General features: G+C 37.2%; 1 protein-coding gene across 1 annotated transcript; it reads right to left on the bottom strand.

Moving 5' to 3' along the window:
- Positions 1 to 2,126: 2,126 nt before the first annotated feature.
- Positions 2,127 to 2,591, bottom strand: LOC126602991 (uncharacterized). The gene is made up of 2 exons (XM_050269774.1): positions 2,526 to 2,591; positions 2,127 to 2,435 (listed from the first exon to the last, which is right to left on the bottom strand). Exons 1-2 carry the CDS (start codon positions 2,589 to 2,591, stop codon positions 2,127 to 2,129), a joined length of 375 nt encoding a protein of 124 aa, XP_050125731.1.
- Between the last annotated feature and the right edge of the window lie 19,029 nt (positions 2,592 to 21,620).

The following is a 21,620-nucleotide window of genomic DNA, read 5'->3' as shown; positions in this document are numbered from 1 at the left end:
ATGTCAGCTCTTTCCGTTCTTCTGGAACGGTCTTTTCTCCCTCTAACGATGGGAAGACTGTCTCATCAAAATGACAATCAGCAAAACGAGCTGTAAACATATCACCTGTCAAGGGTTCCAAATATCTAATAATAGATGGTGAATCAAAACCCACATAAATTCCCAGTCTACGCTAAGGTCCCATTTTAGTGCGTTGCGGGGGTGCAATAGGCACATAAACAGCACAACCAAAAACTCGTAAATGTGAAATGTTTGGCTGATGTCCAAACACGAGTTGTATTGAGGAGTATTGGTGGTTGGCTATAGGTCTCAATCGAACCAATGATGCAGCATGTAGAATGGCATGTCCCCATGCAGAAACTGGCAATTTGGTTTTCATAAGCAGAGTGCGGGCTATTAACTGAAGCCGCTTGATCAATGCTTCTGCTAAACCATTTTGAGTATGGACATGAGGAACAGGGTGTTCAACATCAATGCCCAATGTCATGCAGTAATCATCAAAGGTTTGAGACGTAAATTCACCAGCGTTATCAAGTCGGATTGATTTAATGGGATAATCTGGAAATTGTGCTCGTAACTTAGTTATCTGAGCAAGAGGTCTCACAAAAGCTACATTCCGAGTAGACAAGAGACAAACATGTGACCATCTGGTGGATGCATCAACCAAAACCATAAAATATCGAAATGGTTCACAAGATGGTTGAATAGGTCCACAGATATCCCCTTGAATTCTTTGTAGAAATGATAGGGATTCAGCATCAACCTTTAGTTGTGATGGTCTAATTACCAACTTCCTTTGAGAACAAGCCTTGCAAGGGTTATCATTTAAGATAGCAATGTCTTTGCTCAATAATGGATGTCCATTAGAGTTGGTAATGATCCTACGCATCATGGTGGATCCTGGATGACCCAGACGGTCATGCCAAAGCATGTAAACCTTTGAATCAATGAACTTCTGGTTCATGATAGTATATGATTCAACTGTCCTTATGTATGTATAATATAATCCACTCGAAAAACCACGCAACTTCTCCAATATACGCTTCTGGGTATCATTGGAGGTAATGCATAGATACTCCACATTTTTTCACTTTTCGTTTCAATGTGGTATCCATTTAGACATATGTCTTTGAAACTCAACAAATTTCGAGTAGATCGAGTAGCATACAATGCATTTTGTATGGACAATATTGTTCCATTTGGTAACATAATCTGGGCTTTCCCTGAGCCTTCAATCACATCTGAAGGTCCTGATATTGTTGTTACCCCTATTTTTGTAAGCATTAAGCTTGAGAAATACTTTCGATCACGAAGTATTGTATGTGTGGTTGCACTATCTGCAAGACAAATATCTCCGCCATTTCTCATGTTCTGAGAATAACCACAGTTTTTATCCATGCTTTCTGAGTAAATGGAATCACAGTTAACAAACAATTTATAACAGGAAATTTACATGCCATTTTTATTGAATTTGAAAAACTAGTTTTAGACAACAAGTTCAGCATAATAAAAGTACATCAAACATAAACGATTTAGTCGGACCGATATACTTCATTCCCCCTTTCCATAATAAAGTCTGAAACATCTAGGTGAGTTGCGTCAAATTGCCCTGATAAATCAAACACTGGATCAGGTATATCCATTGGTTTAGCCTGGTCGAGAAAATTGGTCTCGACACCCTTCTTTTTGAGGGAGGCTTGATACAACTCCACCAGATGTTTTGGGGTACGACAAGTTCGCACCCAATGCCCATTGCCACCACACCTATGGCAGGCTCCTTCAGAGTTCCTGGGAGCATTGGTCATGTTAGCTTTGCCTTTGTGACGATTCACATTTTTGAAGCTCGGGCCAAAATTATGCCTCTGAACCTGGTTGTGAAACTGACCACCATGGTTCTTGCCTTTCCTATTCCATCGACCTCGTTTGTGGCCACGTCCTTGTTTATGATAATTACCACCAGAGGATGTGGCGTTCACTTCGAGGGAAGTAGCATTTACTTCTGGGAATGGTGCAAATCCAGTAAGTCGGGAATTATGGTTTTTCATCAGGAGCTCATTGTTCTGTTCAGCTACCAGGAGCATAGATATCAGCTGGTTGTATTCAGTGTAGCCTCGCACTCTATATTGCTACTGCAGGAGCACGTTATTGGCATGAAATGTGCTGTAAGTCTTTTCCAGCAATATTTCATCAGTAATGGTATCCTCACAGAGCTTCATCTGAGAGGTAATCTTGAACAACGCAGAATTGTACTCCGCCACTGATTTGAAATCCTGAATTCTCAGGTGAGACCACTCATAGCGAGCTTTTGGAAGAATCACCGTTGTCTGGTGATTATATCTGCTTCGCAAGGCCTCCCAGAGAGCTAACAGATCTTCAACCGTTAAGTACTCACTCTTTAGTGCCTCATCAAGATGGCGGCGAATAAAGATCATAGCCTTCGCCCGATTTTAAGAAGATGAGCTGCTTTCTTCCCTGATTGTATCTCCAAGATTCCCTGCTTCCAGATGAATCTTGGTATCAAGTACCCAAGTAAGGTAATTCTTCCCGGTAATGTCCAGGGCAGCATATTCAAGCTTAGCCAAGTTCGTCATTTTCTTTTCTGAAAGAAAATGAGATGTGTAAGAACTTGCAGTAATATGTATTCCTAGAGGAATGTGATGTTAGAACTTCTGGTTCTTACAAATTTTTCATTTTGATCTTCAGGCTAAAATGATAAGCACTCGAAACTTCTGGCTCGAGATTTTCAGGGTGAATGAGAAGGGCGATTGTACCGCACCATTCTCATTAAAAGAATGTAACATGGAATGGGCGATTAGTCCGCACCACTCAAGTAGCAAGAAAATTGAAATACGCAGAGCAGGGTGGACGATTATACTGCACCACCTAAAATTGCAATGAAATTAAACAACAGGTAAATTTAAATTTGGAGAACAAGGAGGGCGATTATACCGCACCACCTAAAATTGCAATGAAATTAAATAACAGGTAAATTTAAATTTGGAGAACAAGGAGGGCGATTATACCGCTCCACCTGAAATTTGCAGTAAAATTAAATAACAGGTAAATTTAAATTTGGAGAACAAGGAGGGCGATTATACCGCACCACCTAAAATTGCAATGAAATTAAATAACAGGTAAATTTAAATTTGGAGAACAAGGAGGGCGATTATACCACTCCACCTAAAATTGCAATGAAATTAAATAACAGGTAAATTTAAATTTGAAGAGCAAGGAGGGCGATTATACCGCTCCACCTGAAATTTGCAGTAAAAGTAGATCTGCAGTCCAAGATAGGCGATGATACCGCACCATCTTGGATCGCAGTAAGATGAAATTTGCAGTTCAAGATGGGCGATTGTACAGCACCATCTTGGATTGCAGTAAAATCAATATAAATACTATGTTAGTAATCAATATCCAAACCAAACAAGTAATCAAAGATGTATGTAACCGCTAGTTGGAGAACTACGAGCAGGCATGGAGCAAATAGTTCGTCGCGAGGATATACCGCGCAGTTGAGGCAGATGAAGAAGATGAACAGGAAAAACCTTAGAGGAAACATTTTTTTTTTTTCGTTCGGCAGAGAGAAATGAGATAATGATTTCCTTTATTGTTTAGTGAATGTAAATGAGACATGGTTATACTTAGAGACTCGTGCTGATAACGTGTTATAAAAATGTAAAAGTTATAGAGAGATAACCTTTATTCGGGACAGGAACGAAGCAGTTGCAGAGTATTATACCAACACAAGCTGTTGCAGAGGAAGTAATGTATATTATTACTATTAGATATTTTTCTCTTCCTTTTTTCTCTTCTTTGTTGAACATTCGTAAAGCTCTATTTATAGAGCATCACCATGGAAACAAACAAAAACACTGTTAAACATATGACATGTTCACTGTATGCATGTGGGCATACATATTATACTATTTACAACATACATTTCTTTTTTCATAGCTGTTGCTTATATAAAATGACATCCAACAAAAGTTAATAATTGATACAACAATACCAATAAGATGCCTCATGAGCTTCATGAAATTATTGAAGTAAGAAAAGGGCCTAAAATTTAGAAATGTACCAATCGAAAAGAAACTCAAAACTTCAACCAAGCAAAACCAAAAAAATAAGGAAACGAATCCAAGTATTTGGAAAGTGTCCTAAATTACATGCCACATAAATAATGTAGTCATTAATTAATTAGAAGAAGACGGGGTCACCGAATCTTGTACCAATTGGATCTTGCATCCTTCATTTTCTCTTTGCTTTTTCTTGTTTATCTCTTCCTGGGGCCTTGAAATAGAAGATGGGGTCACCAAATCGTCACTTTGATTGTCAGCATTAATGCTTGAGGCTTCACTAGCAAATAATTTTTCCCATTATTGGTCTGCATTGGTTCCCCACCTTGGACAATCTTTAAGGACGTCCCAAGCATGATGCAACTTAAAAGTTTAATATTTGGGCATAGTTCTTGTCTTGTAAATCACTATTGCTTTGTCACCCTATGCAAGGAATACATAAAGACCAATTAGTTGCAAAAAAGATTGTGTACATGAAAAATAAACTATGAAGGGAGACACTCAACACTTCTTGGGCGCTCCTTACACTAGCCATGTCAACCAAGACTTTCTCCAAGCTTCCTTTCCAAAAAGTGCACGCTTTGTTAATAATTTTCCACTAATCGTAAACACTACAAACTTCTCTTGGGTTGGTGTCCAACTTCCCTCGGGTTGGTGTTGGAGTTGGAATTGAACTTCTCAATGATTTTAGCCCGCAAAACTTTTTTATTTTGATTTGTGCCAATGACATCATCTTCACTAGTACAAACTCATGCCAAGCACAAAGGAACATCTTGATCATTTGACCAATTATGTCCTCTAATATGATCTCTTGCCATCTTAAAAAATTTAGAAATAGGAAGAAATAGTTGTGGAAGTGGCTAGAAAGAAAAAAAAAATAGAACAATTGTATGAGAAAAAGTGAATTTGTGTGGATGTTTGAATAAATACATAAGTATTTATAGAGTTTTAGGTGAACTTTGATTTAATTAAATTTTGTAAACCGTTTTAGTCATCGGATTTAATTTTGGGTCTTTAGGTCTTTTTTTTTTGGGGGAGACTTGATATAAGTCCAATTTTTTGAGTCAATAGTAGGAATAATCCAATTTATTAAAATAAGTCCAATTCCTTAAATTTAATTATTTAATTATCTCTTCAATGAAAAAATTTATTGTAAAAATCAAATTTCTTCCTAATTATCTCTTTGATTATTTATTTTTATTTATTTATTTGTTATTTCTTGTTCTTCCTCTTACTTTATCCTATTTATAGATTTTATTTTAATTTTTATAATCAACCTATATTATAGGTTAATTTTATTTATCTACCTATATGACAGATTTTTTTTTCATAGTCAATTTGTCACAAATTAATGTGTCTTGCTTGTAGGTATATTATGTTTTTTTTTCTAAGTTTCATATCTCACTTATAAGTATATTATACATTCATAAAATTTCTACTTGAGTTAGGGTAGAATATTTTGCAGATAGATTTATGTTAGTGTATTAGTTTTTTTTGTTATAAGATATTAATTAGATATTTTGGAGTTGGAAAATGCATAATATTAAAAGATTTTAATTGATTTTTAATATTTTTAGAAAACATTAAATGAGTATAAAAGAAATAAATACATATAATTAGATAACTGGACTCACTCTTAAAAACACTCTATGATTTTGGACCTGGATCTAAAAGCCCCCCCTTTTTTTTACCATTAGATTTGATCATACTCGATTTCAGTGGTTGGATTTAATGTAATTATAAACTTAAATTTAAAAATTAATAATCTTGAATATGGACCGTTGGATCAACCAACAGTCCAATAATGCATGTTGTCCGATTGAAATTGAGCCGTTGGGCTCATTATGGGTGGCCAACAACTCATCAGAATGGGCCCAACGCACTCGTGTTTCTGCATGTTGGGTGCATCATGCCTGCGCGATCTCCCATTTTCTCGGCGTGTCTACACGCATTATTTGCCAGGATCTTTAACCCAGGTCAAAATCTTGGCTGATATTTGCCTCAAAATAAGTTTTAACTCAAAACTTATTTTAGGCCCAGCTGTTGAAGCAATTTTGGGAGGGTTTAAAACTTAAAAATTTATGCTTAACCCAAAGGTTAAGACGATCTTTGTCAAAATTTGAATTATTTATTTTGCTTTTCTTATTTAGCGTGAAAAATGAGATCTACTTTTTGGCCTTTGCTATCAGACTAGTCAGAGAAATAGAGAAGACACGTTCTGCAAATAATGGAGTGTTTAGTGACTTGGATGGCTCCATCGACCAGCAAACCCTGCAGCCATTTAATAGCCGGTTCATCTGGACCGGACTTACATGTCAAAAAATTAGATACTATATCTTATTCTTACGTTTTTCACCATAAAAAATAATTTTATATAATTATTTCTTGTTACGGTCTCTTTATAACTTGATAACTAATGATTCATAATTATTCGGCGTTAAAATTTGGTGTCAACCATTAAAATTAAAACACTAAAATTATGTTTGGATTAGGAAAATAAATTTGAATTTTAGATAAAAGCTAGAATTTATAAATTGGGACATGCACCAATTTTCTTGTTTGAATTCGTAAATATAGAAATTTAAAATTTTCGTGTGAAAAAAGACTTTGGAATTTGGGACCTTCAATTCCAAAATTTAAATTTCATGTAAATATGTGTCATTTCCTAATTTCCATGATTAAGGGCTTAAAAATAACAAATTCCGTATTCAGTTTCTGAAAATAAAATCCCGTTATTTAAATTTCTGTCATTTTAAATTTTTTTTAGTAATCTTAAATTTATTCATTTAAACACATTGTAAAGATTTTGGAACAAAATAATGAAATGAAAAAATTGTGGACACCATTGACTTTGACTTTAACAATTGAACATACCATGGTATATCAAAATGAAATACAATGAGAAAAACATGTGGCTTTCATGATGGGAGGTGGATTGTCTACCCTCCCATTTCCATACTCTTCACATCCCCTCTTGTATGTATGGTCACGGTTAAACCAAGTTAATATTTTATATTCCTATTACTTTTTGTTTTATTAAATCTATAAAAAAATCAATATAAAATGTTGACGTGGCTTAACTGTGACCACACAAACAGAAGAAGATGAGAAGATTATGAAAATGGGAGGGCAGACAATCCACCTCCTTCATGATGAACATATTAGTATATCATGTTCAAGATCTGACAATAATAAGAAAAGTTTGTTGACCTATAAAGATGGTCAATGGGTGTAAATCAAAATTTTCAAATAATTGGGGTTTTCCTAAAAGGTGCTTATTTTTTTTTGCTCAAAAAGTAATCAATTAACGCGAGAAACCTCGCGAAGAACTAGTACGATTATAATCAAATATAAAAGCAAGAGTAGCCCACAAGGGAAGAGTCTTATATCCGAAATATGCATATTAGAGAGGGATAAACCCACATTAGTCACAACATCAGCTACAAAGTTTGTTTTTCGAAAATATGTTTTCAAGTCACATAATGTAAGGAGGAGACCAACCAATGAATGTATCAATCGTGTCTCAAATTTCCAAGGGACATCACACCTTCTTTCCACAACATCTATAACTAACTTAAAGCTTCCCTCCACATAAATTCTAGAAAATTTCTTATGTTTTGCAAGGTTGAATGCATACTGTGAAGCCAAAAATAATCAAGAGGCGACACGTGGATTTTTGGGTAAAAAAGACAAAATTACCCTCAGGGAACACCGGAATTCCTACGCGTGAGCAATGGACAATTATCCATCAATCAAGTCAAAAGTGTCCAAAATAGGTATTTATTTATAACCTAATTCATCTATCCTCATCATATCTTCTCCATAAGGTAACCCCCAAATCATTCATCTTTTATTATATTAATTAGCTAATTAATTAATTAATTATTCCATTAATTAGCTAATTAACCACAAATGAAGAACCTAACCCACAAAATCATCCAAGTGGCCGGTCCTTCCTCTCCCAAGGGGGCCGGCAACATCCCTATATAAACCCCTCATTCTCTCCAAAACTCAATTCCAATTCTCTTACAAAATTCTCTAAATTCTCCAAACACTCTTCCCTCAAATTTCTAACTTTGGCATCGGAGGTTCTTTGGCCAAAGCCCTCCTCATTCATCGTGGGTGCGTGAGGATCTTGGTCTTGACCAAAGGCGTTATTTGTTTTGTAGGTGCAATTTTGTCCAAGAATAAGGAGGAAGAAATTTGCAACCACAAATTGGTGCTTTCATTGAGAGTTGAGTCACACGCTCGTAAAAGACTCTCACATCCAAGGTTTCTTGTTTCTTTGCCTATTTGTAGATTTTTCGTACATTCTTATTCTAGGAATTTTTATTTCTAAAAATCCTTTGATAAAACGTAAAAGAAAAATACAATGGCAAGAGATTCAAAAACCTCGACGAACGGAAATTCCAACATTCAAAGATTAGGACTGCGACGATCTACAAGGCTCAACATAGCGGTAAATGGAGCGGCACCTGATGCGAAATATATAAGCACACAAATTAAACCCTATTTTTATCAATTGTAGCAAAATATGTAAGTAGGGATCGTTCTAGGCCGGGGATTAGGAGGGATTGCCAAATCACTTGAAACTGACTCAAAACGTAAAAATAAAGTTTAAAACACTAAACTAGATTCAAAGAATGCAAAACTAAACTATAAAACACTACAACAAACCAAAAGACTAAAAACAGCAAATAAACACTCAAAACTGCCTTAAAAACACTTTTTGGGCAGTTTTGAACACCTAACACTAAATTGGACGAAATTGGGTTATGACTTGACTCAAGACACTTAAAAACACAAACTAAATTGATTTCTAACTAATCTAACACTTCAAAATAAATGGGGATTGAGTTTTGATGAAAATTGAAAACAAGAACAAACTTTGTAAATTGAACAGATTCTAAAACGAATTTGATATAAGTGAATGGATGGAAAGCTAGCTAAGGGGTTCTTCTCCACACATGTCACACTAGCATACAAAATGATTTCCAATTGTTTCTCAATAAACCATGAATTCCCAACGCCCCAAATTAACCGTGAATTGCACTAATTAACCCTCAGATTTTCCTAAAGTTATCGAATTGGATGAATTGCATACGACAACCCAAAGCATTCCTCACAAGTTCCCTGCATGAATTGCATAACAAAGATACAAGCAAAGATCATTAAGTTCTATGAAAATCATAAGCATTGGCGAGGCACTCGTTACTATGAATTGCATGAAACTTCTGCTAAGAATTTACTTAACATGATTGTGATCAACAACCTTTAGTACTTTTGAATATAAGTTCATAACGATTAGGTGAAATTCCCTTATATCCTAGCATCAAACTTATGCATGAAAATTAAGCGTGCACTCTCAACCAACACACACAAATCAGTTTTAATTCATGTAGATAAGTAAATTGAATTCACAACTTATGAAACGCAATTGGAAGTAATCAAATCATATAGCAAGCATAAACATGGTTTCGAATCCCCCCTAGCCAATGGGGGGTTTAGTTCCTCATACGTACAAAACAAAGAGTATAGAATTTAAACATTGAAATCAAAAGAAAGAAAACACCTAAATGCTCCAACGATCCTAACTTGAATGGCATGCACGTCCAAGGCTTCTCCTCCTTCCTCTTTGATGCGGCACAAGGTTTTGGGGACAGGTTTGGATGGTATTTGTATGGAGGAATGGATGGGGGGTGTGGCAAAAGAGAGAAAGATGGCTGAAAATGTGTTTGTGACGTAGTGTATGAATGTGTAGATGGGTTTGGCTAAAAGAATGGATGGAGAATGGGTGGTGTGGCTGATTGTGTTTTTGATGTAGTGTAATGTGTAGTGTTCTTCCCTTCACTCCCTATTTATAGAAGCTCCAAAGCAAAGAATCACTCAAGTGGCTTTAATAAACAATACAAACAAAGACCAAAATGATGCAAAAACAGCTAGTTTACATGCTCTTTTATCATTGTGTCTTGCCTTTAACAAAAGGCAATCATTCCTCTTTTGCTAATTCAACTCCTTTATAGCTGTCCATGTGCCTTCATTCTTTAATTTCTGATGCATTTGCCTTGTATTCCATCCCTTTTCCACATGTACTAGCTGTTAGACAACTTTCACACACATGTTTTGCATCATTTCATCTTGCAAACATCAACTTTCGGCCACTTTACACCTCTACACACATGCTATGCATCATTTCAGCTTGCAATTATGTTTGTAGTTGCTGAAAATGTGAATACATCTTGTAAAGCAATCCAACAAATGACATCTTTCACTTCTTTTCCTTTCAAATTGTTCCTTAAGTGTATGTATCTGCACACTTTCACACTTCAACTTCATTATTCAGATTTTTGCATGTGTTGAAACCCTTTTTAAAACACCAAAAACATCCATCCCACTTGCTCCATATGCATGCAATCCATTTTGGCCCAAAATTGCTCCAAATTGCACCAAAATGCACTTTCTTTCCAACTTTTTTATTAGGACCTACAAACACATGAAAATAGCTTAAAACACTCTTATAAGCATTAACTAACTAAGTAAATGCAACAAAACATGTTAACTAAGTCGCATAAATATGCTCCTATCAGCACCCCCACGAGGCACCCCAGTGGCAACCACTACGGTGGCCACCCACGACAAGGTTCATGGTGCCACAACCACGGCTCGAGCCATGCCACTTTAACCTTTAAGGGCCTAAGCTCTAGCGGAGCTAGCCTGTGCTGCCCAAACCCAATGCAAGCCCAATGCATTGCCAAGCCTAGCCCAAGACTCAATTCCTAACTAGCAAAGTTATATTATAGACTACTTGGTTAATGGCACGGTCCCCATGGAAAGGTTGGAGTCTAGAAAGCTCTAAATAAAAGAGGCACGCTACTACATGTGGAACGACGTTCTTGTCCAAAGATCCTACACCAGACCACATTTTTGCTGCCTAGTGCCTCCCGATGACCTAAAGGTTCTAAGCTCAATCCATGAATGCGTTTGTGGAAATCATTTCGGAGGCTGATCCTTAGCACAGAAGGCTCTTAACGCAGGCTACTATTGGCCTACCATGCACCAAGATGCTACGGAGTTAGTACAAAAGTACGACCACTGCCAATGCTATAAGCCGGTATTAGCACTGTCTGTCAACGAACTACACCCGCAGACGAGTCATTGGCCATTCATGCAACAGGCAATCAACCTGGTAGGACCTATGACGCCTGCTACTGGGGGCAGAAGCATGATGATCGTGACAACCGATTACTTCACCAAATGGGTAGAAGCATAGCCCATGACAACCATGACTCAGATGGACATAGAGCGTTTCATATAGAGGAACATCATTTGCCGATTTGGCATTCATCAGTTCATTGTCATCGATAACGGCCCGCAATTCATGGGAAAAGATTTGGCGAAGTTCTTCCAAAAGTATGGCATCAAGCAGCACATGTCCACGCCAAGATATCCTTAAGGCAATGGGCAAGTCGAAGCATCTAACAAGACAATCCTCGATTGCCTCAAGAAATCCTTCACCGACAAGAAGGGAAAATGGCTAGATGAACTCCCTAGATGTCTATGGGCATATCACATCACCAAAAGATGAGTAACCGGTGAAAATCTTTTCTCTTTGGCATTTGGTTCGGAAGCAATCATTCCTCCCAACATCATCGTGCCAAGCATCAGCACTCTACTGCCAAATATTAATCAGAACAGTAAGGAGATGGCCACAAGCTTAGATCTAGCAAAGGAAAAGCGCGAGTAGACCATCACCTGATATGAGCATATTTATACGACTTTGTTAGCTGTTTTCTTGCATTTTCATAGTTTGTTTGTGTTTATAGTGTTTTGAGCTATTTTCGTGTGTTTGTAGGTCCAAATGACAAAGTTGGCAAGAAAGTGCATTTTGGAGCATTTTAGAGCAGTTTTGGGCATCGAATGGATAATTTATGAGTGTAGGAAGATGGATGGACGCATTTGAAGACCAAAGATGTCTAGGAATGTGCTAAAGAGTTGAAGAAATAAATCCAAGGCAAAGAAGATAAGGATTATCTAAAAAAAAAAAGACATTATCCAAAACCTTATCCAACCTTATCTTATCCAAACTAATCTTATCTTATCTTATCATTTCTTAATCTAGCCTTATCCTATCTTATCTTATCAAAATCAGTTTGTGCCTTAATTTCAGCTATTTATAAGGGATAATTATGCATTTAAAATACATATTTTAGATTCTAGAACCCTTATCCCTTATGTGCCGCATATATGCCATCTCCTTGGTAATTTAGGAATTGTAATCCTTTTCTGAACCCATATCGTGTATCCTTATCCCTTTAGGTTCAGAAATATGTGCTGAAACATCCCTTCTAGAAGTTCTAATACCTGCGGCACCCCCTATCCCTATTCTCTTTGGTTTCTGACTTCTAGATGGCCTATTCCTTGTGGATTTGGAGTGTTAAAACCTTCTCCTATGCCACCTTGGTGCTGTGGGTTATAGCCTATAAATACATCATTTCTGCCACAATTCAAATCACCACCCCCATATTCATTCTACACCATTCACGCCAATTCCTTAGAGATTCATCAAGTAACGCAACAAGGAAGGAAGATGGAGCTTTGTGTCGTGGCTTGCAATCCAAGGAGGGTTCAAATCTGCCATTGGAGTTGCTGGGATGTTCCTGGTTCTTTCTAACTTTAAATTTGTTTCAATGTTGGTTTTAATGTTATTTTTAGTTTCTAAAGACATGTGGAACTAATTTCTTTGTAGTTAGAGGTGAATTCGAAGCCATGATTATATGCTTTATATGAATTGATTACAACCAGTTATTGTTTCTTGAGTCTTGAATGTGATTTGCTTATCTGAGTTATTAAAACTTGTTTATGTGTGTTAATTGAGGATGCATACTTAGTTTGCATGCATGAACTTGATGCTAGAGTATAAGAGAGTTTTATCTAATCGTTATGAACTTATATTCACAAGTAGTGGAGGTTGCTACTCACGATCGTGTTACGTGAATCCTTGGTAGGATTATCATGCTTTTCATAGTTACGAATGCCTCATCAATGCTTATGGTTTTCAAATAACTTAAGGACCTTTGATGTGTTTTCTATCATGCTTTTCATAGTTAGGGGACTTGAGAAGGATAATTTGGTTATGATGCGTATCCCATCCAATTCAATGAAATAAGGAAAATCTGATGGTTAATTTGTGCTATCACGGTTAACTTGGGGTGTTGTCATTCATAATCTAAAGGAATAATAACTGGAAATTGGTTTGTTTGCATATGTCATGTGTGGAGAATGACCCTCTAGCTAGCCTTTCACCCTTTTTATTTCATCAAATTCGTTTTTATAAAGTGTTTTATGCAAAGTTTTTGTTTTAAGTTTTAAATTCGTCAAAAACAAACCCCCTTTCATTAAGTCTTGTTGGTTGAGTCATAATCTGTTTTCTTTTAGTCTTTTGAGTCAAGTTAAGTTTTATTTTCGTCCAAATCACTTGTTAGGTCTAGAATTGAATCTTTTTTATTGATTGTTGCTGTTTTGAGTGTTTTAAGTCAGTTTTGAGTTTATAGAGTCTAGTTTAGTGTTTTTGAGTCTTATTTGTGTTGATTAGCAGCCATAGTAAATCCCCGGTTTAGAACGATCCCTGCTTGCTTAATACTACAATTACATGTTTAATAGGGTTTAATTTGTGTGTCGAGTTAATTTTTCACATCAAATTTTGGCGCCGTTGCCGGGGATTAGCAAACTTGTTAATCTGCCTTGTTTGTGTCATGTGTCTTTGTGTTTTAATTTAGTATCAAAGTGTGTTTGTGGGTGTTTTTGCCGTACCCTCTACCTGGTTGCTTATTTGTGTTTATTTATTTGTTTCAGGTACTAGTTTATGACTCGTAGTTCTCAACCTATTAGTGCAAGCATTTTGGAGTTCGATGACGATTTTGAAAGAACTTTAAGAAGAAAAAGGAAGCAACCAGAACCTAATCCACCTAGTTTAAGTTCAGAGGCCAAATCTGAATTTGAAGAAGAAGAAGAAGAAGAAGAACAAGTCATGGCAGCGGACAATTGTACAATCAAAGAACTTTTAGCCTTGGGGTTAGACAATGCTGTGGCTGCCTAAGGAAAGACCGATGAGTTCGAGTTGAAATCAAGTTTGTTGCATCATATTCCCAAATACCATGGGTTGTCCATGGAAGATCTAAATAAGCATCTTAAGGAGTTTGAAGTGGTATGTTCAAGCATGACACCCATCAATGTCGATGGGAATATTTTGAAGATGAAAGCCTTTCCATTCTTTCTTATGGACAAGGCTAAAGATTGGCTCTATGAATTAGCACCTGGAACCGTCACTTCTTGGGAAAGCATGAAGCAAGCATTCTTAGAGAAATTCTTCCCAACTTTAAGAGTTATTCTTTTGAGGAATAAGATTAGTGGCATTCAACAAAACCAAGGTGAATCATTTCCAGCATATTATGACCGTTTCAAGGCTCTAGTTGCCTCGTGCCCTCAACACCAAAAGAAGGAAGAACTTTTGCTTCAATATTTCTACGAGGGACTCCTTCCAATTGAGAGACAAATGTTAGATGCCTCGGCAGAGGGTGCATTGGTTGACAAAACATCGATGGCTACCAAGATCTTAATTGCAAGCCGAGCCTTAAATGCACAACAATACGAAGGTGTTGGACAAAGAGATATTCCACGGCAACAAGTCTATGAGGTAAGTTCAATGGCTGAAATTCAATCTCAATTAGCTAACCTCACTATACTTGTATCTCAGGTTGCTGAAGAATGCAAAATGCAAGGAATTACACCAAGTGCATATGGCGTGTGCTCTATGCAAGGGCACCTTAATGATCAATGCCCTCAATTGATAGAGAATGGATGATGGGAAAGTGCCAATGCCATAGGTTATCAAGGCCAAAATTAGTAAAAAAATGACCCATATTCAAATACATACAATCCGGGATGGAGAGATTACCCAAATTTCAAGTGGAGGGAGCCTCAACAACCTCAACAACAAGGAGGATTTCGACAGCCACCCCCTGGGATATATCAAAGGCCATTCACGCAATCTCAACCTCAACCACAATCTGCCCAACAAAACTCAAGTTCGTCACTTGATAATGATCAAACTTTTCAATTACTAACTACATTGGCACAAGGATTCCAAAATCAAGCCAAGGAAGTGGCTGACTTGAAGAATCAAATAGGGCATAATTCATAGTTTATGGGACAGTTTAGAGAACAAGGCAAATTTCCTAGTTCAACCGTTGTGAATCCAAAATGAGGCTTTGAAACTGCCAAGGCCATCACGTTGAGAAGTGGCAATGAGCTTGGAAACTACCAAAAACCATCCAAACAAGGCATTAACAAGGATGAAAAGCTGCTGCAAGAAGAAGAACATGAAGCAAAAGTCACGGCAAGGGAATACCAACCTTTACCGCAGCCCCCTAAGGCCTCTAAACCGTCCCAAACCATCAAGGTAAGTCTAAATTCGAGTTCTTCTAGTTCTATTCCACTAAATGTGCCATTTCCTAGCAGGTTTAAGCAATCAAGGAAAGAAGAGAACGAGAAAGACATTCTGGAAACCTTTAGGAAAGTTTAAGTCAATATTCCACTCCTTGATGCAATCAAGCAAGTTCCTAAGTATGGCAAATTCTTGAAAGAGCTTTGCATAACAAGGAAGATAATTTTGAACAAGGAAGTGATCCAGGTAAGTGAGAATGTTTCTGCAGTGTTACAAAGGAAACTACCACCTAAATGCAAAGATCCGGGTAGTTTTACAATTCCTTGCGTTATTGGCAATACTAAGTTTGAGCATGCTATGTTAGACTTAGGAGCTTCAATTAATGTCATGCCTTATTCAATTTATGCATCTATGAACTTAGGAAAGCTTAAAAACGAAGGTGTGATTATTTAATTGGCCGATCGTTCTAATGCATATCCGAAAGGAGTTTTGGAAGATGTTTTGGTGTAGGTTAACAATATGATATATCCAGCGGACTTTTACGTGCTTGACATGGAAGATTCAGCCCATTCTACCCCATTATCGATCCTCCTTGGGAGACCTTTCATGAAAACAGCCCGCACCAAGATCGATGTGTTCAAAGGGACTTTAACGATGGAATTTGATGGGGAGATTATTGATTTTAATATTTCTGAAGCTATTAAATTTCCTAAAGATGATCATTCTTGTTTTCTTTTGATGTGTTTGATTCATTAGCGCATGATTATCTTGATTCTTTGAATAAGGATGCCCTTGAAATAACAATTGCACAAGGAATTGGACTCAAAAGCAAAAGGGCAGAAGTCAAGCACACTCACGACATGGATAGGGAGATCTTTGCCGTGCCTAAATGTGAAGAAGAGGCCGAGATGGTGGCTACCCTAGGGGCATTGCCACAACTTCTTGGTAAGTCTCAAATCCCAATTTCAATTCTCATTTCTACTAATAAGTTGTTACCTTCAGTGATTCAGGCCCCAATTCTTGAACTTAAACCATTGCCAAGTCATTTGAAGTACGTCTATTTGGGAGACAAAGAAACGTTGTCGGTCATAGTCTCTTCAACACTCAGGGCATTAAAGGAAGAAAAACTAATTCGGGTGTTGAAAGAGCACAAAACAGCCATAGGATGGACCTTGGCCGACATTAGAGGTATTAGCCTTACAAATTGCATGCATCGTATACTTCTAGAGGAGGGGGCTAAACCAACTCGAGAGGCTCAACGCCGACTCAACCCTCCAATGATGAAAGTTGTGAAGAAGGAGATTAGTAAGCTTCTCGATTGTGGAGTGATTTATCCTATCTCGGATAGTCATTGGGTTTCACCGGTTCAAGTTATTCCAAAGAAATCGGGAGTTATGGTGGTGAAGAATGCCGAAAATGAGCTTGTGCCAACCCGTATCCAAACGGGTTGGAGAGTTTGCATAGATTATAGGAAGCTCAACTCCATCACTAGGAAGGACCACTTCCTTTTGCCGTTCATTGATCAAATGCTTAAAAGGTTAGCCGGTCATTATTTTTATTGTTTTCTTGATGGTTATTCAGGATATAATCAGATTGTCATAGCTTCGTATGACCAAGAAAAGACTACTTTCATGTGCCTATTTGGTACCTTTGCCTATCGTCGCTTACCATTCGGTTTATGCAATGCATCTGCCACATTTCAATGATGTATAGTAAGTATCTTTTCAGATTTCGTTGAGAAGATTATTGAGGTATTCATGGATGATTTTAGTGTATTTGGTGATTCGTTTGATAATTGTTTGGATAATCTCACATTAATCTTAAAACGATGCGTTGAAACCAACCTGGTTTTAAATTGGGAAAAATGTCACTTTATGGTAAAACAAAGAATAGTTTTAGGGCATATCGTTTCAGAAAGGGGAATTGAGGTTGATAAATCAAAGATAGATCTTGTACGCTACTTACCCTCTCCTACTTCGGTTAGAGAGGTTCGTTCTTTTCTTGGACATGCAGGATTCTATAGGCGATTCATCAAGTACTTTTCAAAGATTTCCAACCCCTTTTGTCGTCTCCTCCAAAAGGATGTTCCATTCAAGTTCGACGAGGAATGTGAAAATGCCTTCAAACACCTCAAGGAGATGCTCACTTCGGCCCCCATCATTGTCCTACCAGATTGGAGCCTTCCTTTTGCGCTTGTGTGCGATGCTTCTGATTATGCATTAGGGGCTGCTTTAAGAGAAATGAAGGACAAGCAGCCACACGTCATATACTATGCCTTTTGAACCTTGAATGACGCTCAATTGAACTACTTTACGACGGAAAAAGAACTTATTGCTGTTGTTTTTGCTTTAGATAAGTTTCGTTCTTATTTACTTAGTACTAAAGTTATAATCTATTTTGATCATGCAACGTTGAAGTACTTACTTACGAAGAAGGAGGCTAAACCAAGGCTTATTAGCTGGATGCTTCTTCTCCAAGAGTTCGATATTGAAATCCGGGACAAGAAAAGAAGTAAAAACGTGGTGGCTGATCACTTGTGCCGTATGGTGCATGAAGAAGATGCTGTGCCTATCCCAGAAACATTCCCAGATGAGCAGCTGCTGTCCATTAAGGTAAGTGTGCCATGGTATGCCGATTTAGTGAATTATTTGGTGTCTAAACAAGTTCCAAGCACTCTAAACAAGCACCAACGTGATAAACTTAAGAAATAGGCACGTTTTTATGTGTGGGATGATCCTTACTTATGGAAATATTGCCCTGAACAAATCATTTATAGGTGTGTGCATGATTTTGAGTTTAATTCAATTTTAACCTTTAGTCACACTTATGCATGTAGAGGTCACTTTGGCACTCAAAGGACTGCACGTAAAGTACTTGAATGTGGTTTTTATTGGCCTACTATCTTTAAGGATGCGAGAACCTTTTGCATAACATGTGATCGTTATCAAAGAACCGGAAACATTGATTCAAAGAACCAAATGCCGCAGGCCCCTATATTTTGTGTTAAAATTTTTGATGTTTGGGGCATTGATTTCATGGGTCATTTTCCTTCATCTTATGGTTTTGTTTATATTTTACTTGCGGTTGATTATGTTTCAAAATGGGTGGAAGCAAAAGCCACCCGTACTAATGATTCTAAAGTGGTTGCAGATTTTGTGAAAATTAACATATTTGCTATATTTGGAATGCCAAGAGTTCTCATAAGTGATGGGGGTTCCCATTTTTGCAATCGCACCATTAAGGCACTGCTCAAGAAGTATAACGTCATGCATAAGATGGAAACACCTTATCATCCTCAAACAAGTGGGCAAGCCGAGGTTTCTAATCGGGAAATTAAGCAGATTTTAGAGAAGACCGTTGGACCAAACCAGAAAGATTGGAGCTTGCGCTTGAATGTTGCATTGTGAGCCTATCGTACAGCCTACAAAACACCAATTGGAGTGTCCTCATTTTGGCTCATCTATGGGAAACCATGCCATCTTCCGGTTGAATTGGAGCACAAAGCACATTGGGCCATCAAAACGTTCAATATGGACCTTGGTGCGGCTGGAAATAATAGGAAGGTTCAATTGGATGAACTTGAAGAGATTCGGAATGAGGCATACAAGAACGCTCTTATTTACAAAGAGAAGTAAAAGGCATTCCATGACAAGATGATTCATAGCAAAACATTCTCCATAGGGCAGAAAGTGTTACTCTTCAATTCCCGCCTTCGATTGTTTCCAGGTAAGTTACGTTCTAAGTGGATTGGACCTTTTGTTGTTACTAATGTCTTTCCTTATGGTGCAGTCTAAATTCAAAGTTTAAAGACCGGATGGACCAGCACCCAATAGCCCTAGCTACCTTCTCTAGCTTATGCTGGTGATTGGGCAGGGGGCCTGAGTGAAAGGCCTGGTTCGAATCGGTGGCCCGAGAACCCAAGGGCCAGGTGATGCCACGCTGACATCAAGGTGACGTTAGCCATAATTTAATTAATTTTGCGTCAGGCGCATGTATAACACACGTGCATGAGGGCACATCCTCGATAACTTTTTCAGGCGCAGGGGCCCGCGGCGCAGAATTTTGAAATGTTACCGTTGTGGGGCACATGGCGCAACATCGTCCATTGGATTTCAATGGATACCCTTATCTGGACCGTTGGATTTCCAAAGGTAAAAAAAAAATTCAAACCTTCTGCAAACAGCTAGACACGTGGCACAATATCAGCCGTTGGATTCGAGATCAATGATCCAAGTTATTCGCCTTTATAAATTAAAAAAAAAGAATTCATATTAAAAAATTCTGAAATGTTACCGTTGTGCCACGTGGCACAATCTGGAGGGCTGGATTTCAAAATTTTTTTAATCCAACGGCATAAATGAATTATGGTAATAAAAAACGTTAAAAATTAATAAAAAATCCATTTTTTTTAAATTAAAAAAAAAAGATTTTACTTTTCTATAAATACCTTCTCATTATCTTATACCTTACACCACAATTTCATATTTTCCCAAATACTTTCAACCACATTCCAATATTTCTCTCAAAGTTTCAATCCAATTGGTTTCCAACAAAATGACTAATGATGCAGGTATGAATTTGATGCTTATCGAAGATGTTACGTTGTGTTCTAACTGGGTTGAAGTTACTCATTATTCGATTACGGATAATGAGATGTAGTTGCGAGAAATGTGAAGTCTTATTCATACCAATTATCTTGAGAGAACATTGGTGGGAAAAGAACCAAAGAATCGATGTCCAGTTGATGCGAATTTACTTAACACACAAATTAAACCCTCTTGTATCAATTGTAGTAAAGAATGTAAGTAGGGATCGTTTTGGACCGGGGATTAGGAGGGCTTGCTAATAACCTCTAAACTGACTTAAAAACATATAAACAAATATAAAAACACTAAACTAGACTCAAAGAATTCAAAACAAACTCAAAGAACTCAAAACAAGCTAAAAACACTCAAATCTGCCTAAAAACACAAACTGGGCAGATTTGGACTCTAAACACACTTTTGGACGAATTTTGGTTTCAACTTGGTTCGAAATAGTTAAAAACACAAACTAAATCAGTTTCTAACTAATATGACTCAACAAGGTAAAGGGGGTTTTGGTTTTGATGAATTTGAAAACAAAACAAGTAAATTAAAGAACTAATGAAATCTGCACGAATTTGAGTAAATCGAATGGATGGATGGCTAGCTAGGAGGTTCTTCTCTACACATGACACACTTGCAAACAAAACGATTTTCAGTTGCTTTTCAATAAACTACAAATTCTCAATGCCCCAGATTAACTGTGAATTGCACTAATTAACCCTCAGATTTTCCTAATTTCATTGAATTGGATGATTGCATACAACAATCCAAAGCATTCCCCACAAATTCCCTACATGAATTGCATAATAGAGATACAAGCAAGAATCATTAAGTTCTATGAAAATCATAAGCATTGACAAAACACTTGTAACTATGAATTGCATGAAACTTATGCCAAGAATTTACTTAACACGGTTATGACGAGCAACCTTCACTACTTGTGAATATAAGTTCATAACGATTAGGTGAAACTCTTTTATATCCTAGCATCAGATTTATGCATGAAAATTAAGCGTGCACTCTCAACCAACATACACAAATCAATTTTAATTCAAATGGATAAGTAAATTGAATTCACAACTTATGAATCACAACTGAAAGTAATCAAATCATATTGCAAACATGAACATGGTTTCGAATTCCCCCTAGCTAAAGGGGGTTTAGTTTCTCATACTCACAAAGCAAAGATAAACAAATTTAGCCATTGAAAACAAAAGAATGAAAACACTTAAAAACGCTCCAACAATCCAACTTGAATGGCAAACACGTCCAAGGGTCCTCATTCTTCTCTGTTGCGGCACAAGGTGTGGTTTGATGGATGCGTATGGATATATGGAAGGGAATGGCTGAATGTGTTTAGGTTGGATGGAGGTCACGGCAAGGAAATGGAAATGAAGGTGCATGGAATTGTGTTTTTGTTGTGGAAATGTGTAGAATGGTTAAGAAGAAAAAACTCTGCCTTGCGGCATAGTGTGTCTTCCTCCATTCTCCCTAAACTGTCCGTGTGAATGT

Source organism: Malus sylvestris, chromosome 15, assembly GCF_916048215.2.
Source record: "Malus sylvestris chromosome 15, drMalSylv7.2, whole genome shotgun sequence".
Lineage (NCBI taxonomy): Eukaryota > Viridiplantae > Streptophyta > Magnoliopsida > Rosales > Rosaceae > Malus > Malus sylvestris.
Note: the sequence above shows the minus strand (reverse complement) of the source record. Positions and strands in the feature narration are given on the sequence as shown.

Bases quoted from the DNA above. Each gene is read 5' to 3' on its own strand.
- LOC126602991 (XM_050269774.1), bottom strand. From the start codon at position 2,591: ATGACGAACTTGGCTAAGCTTGAATATGCTGCCCTGGACATTACCGGG. The intron at 2,436-2,525 runs GTACTTGATACC...AATCGGGCGAAG, and splicing joins GGAAGAATTACCTTACTTGG to GCTATGATCTTTATTCGCCG.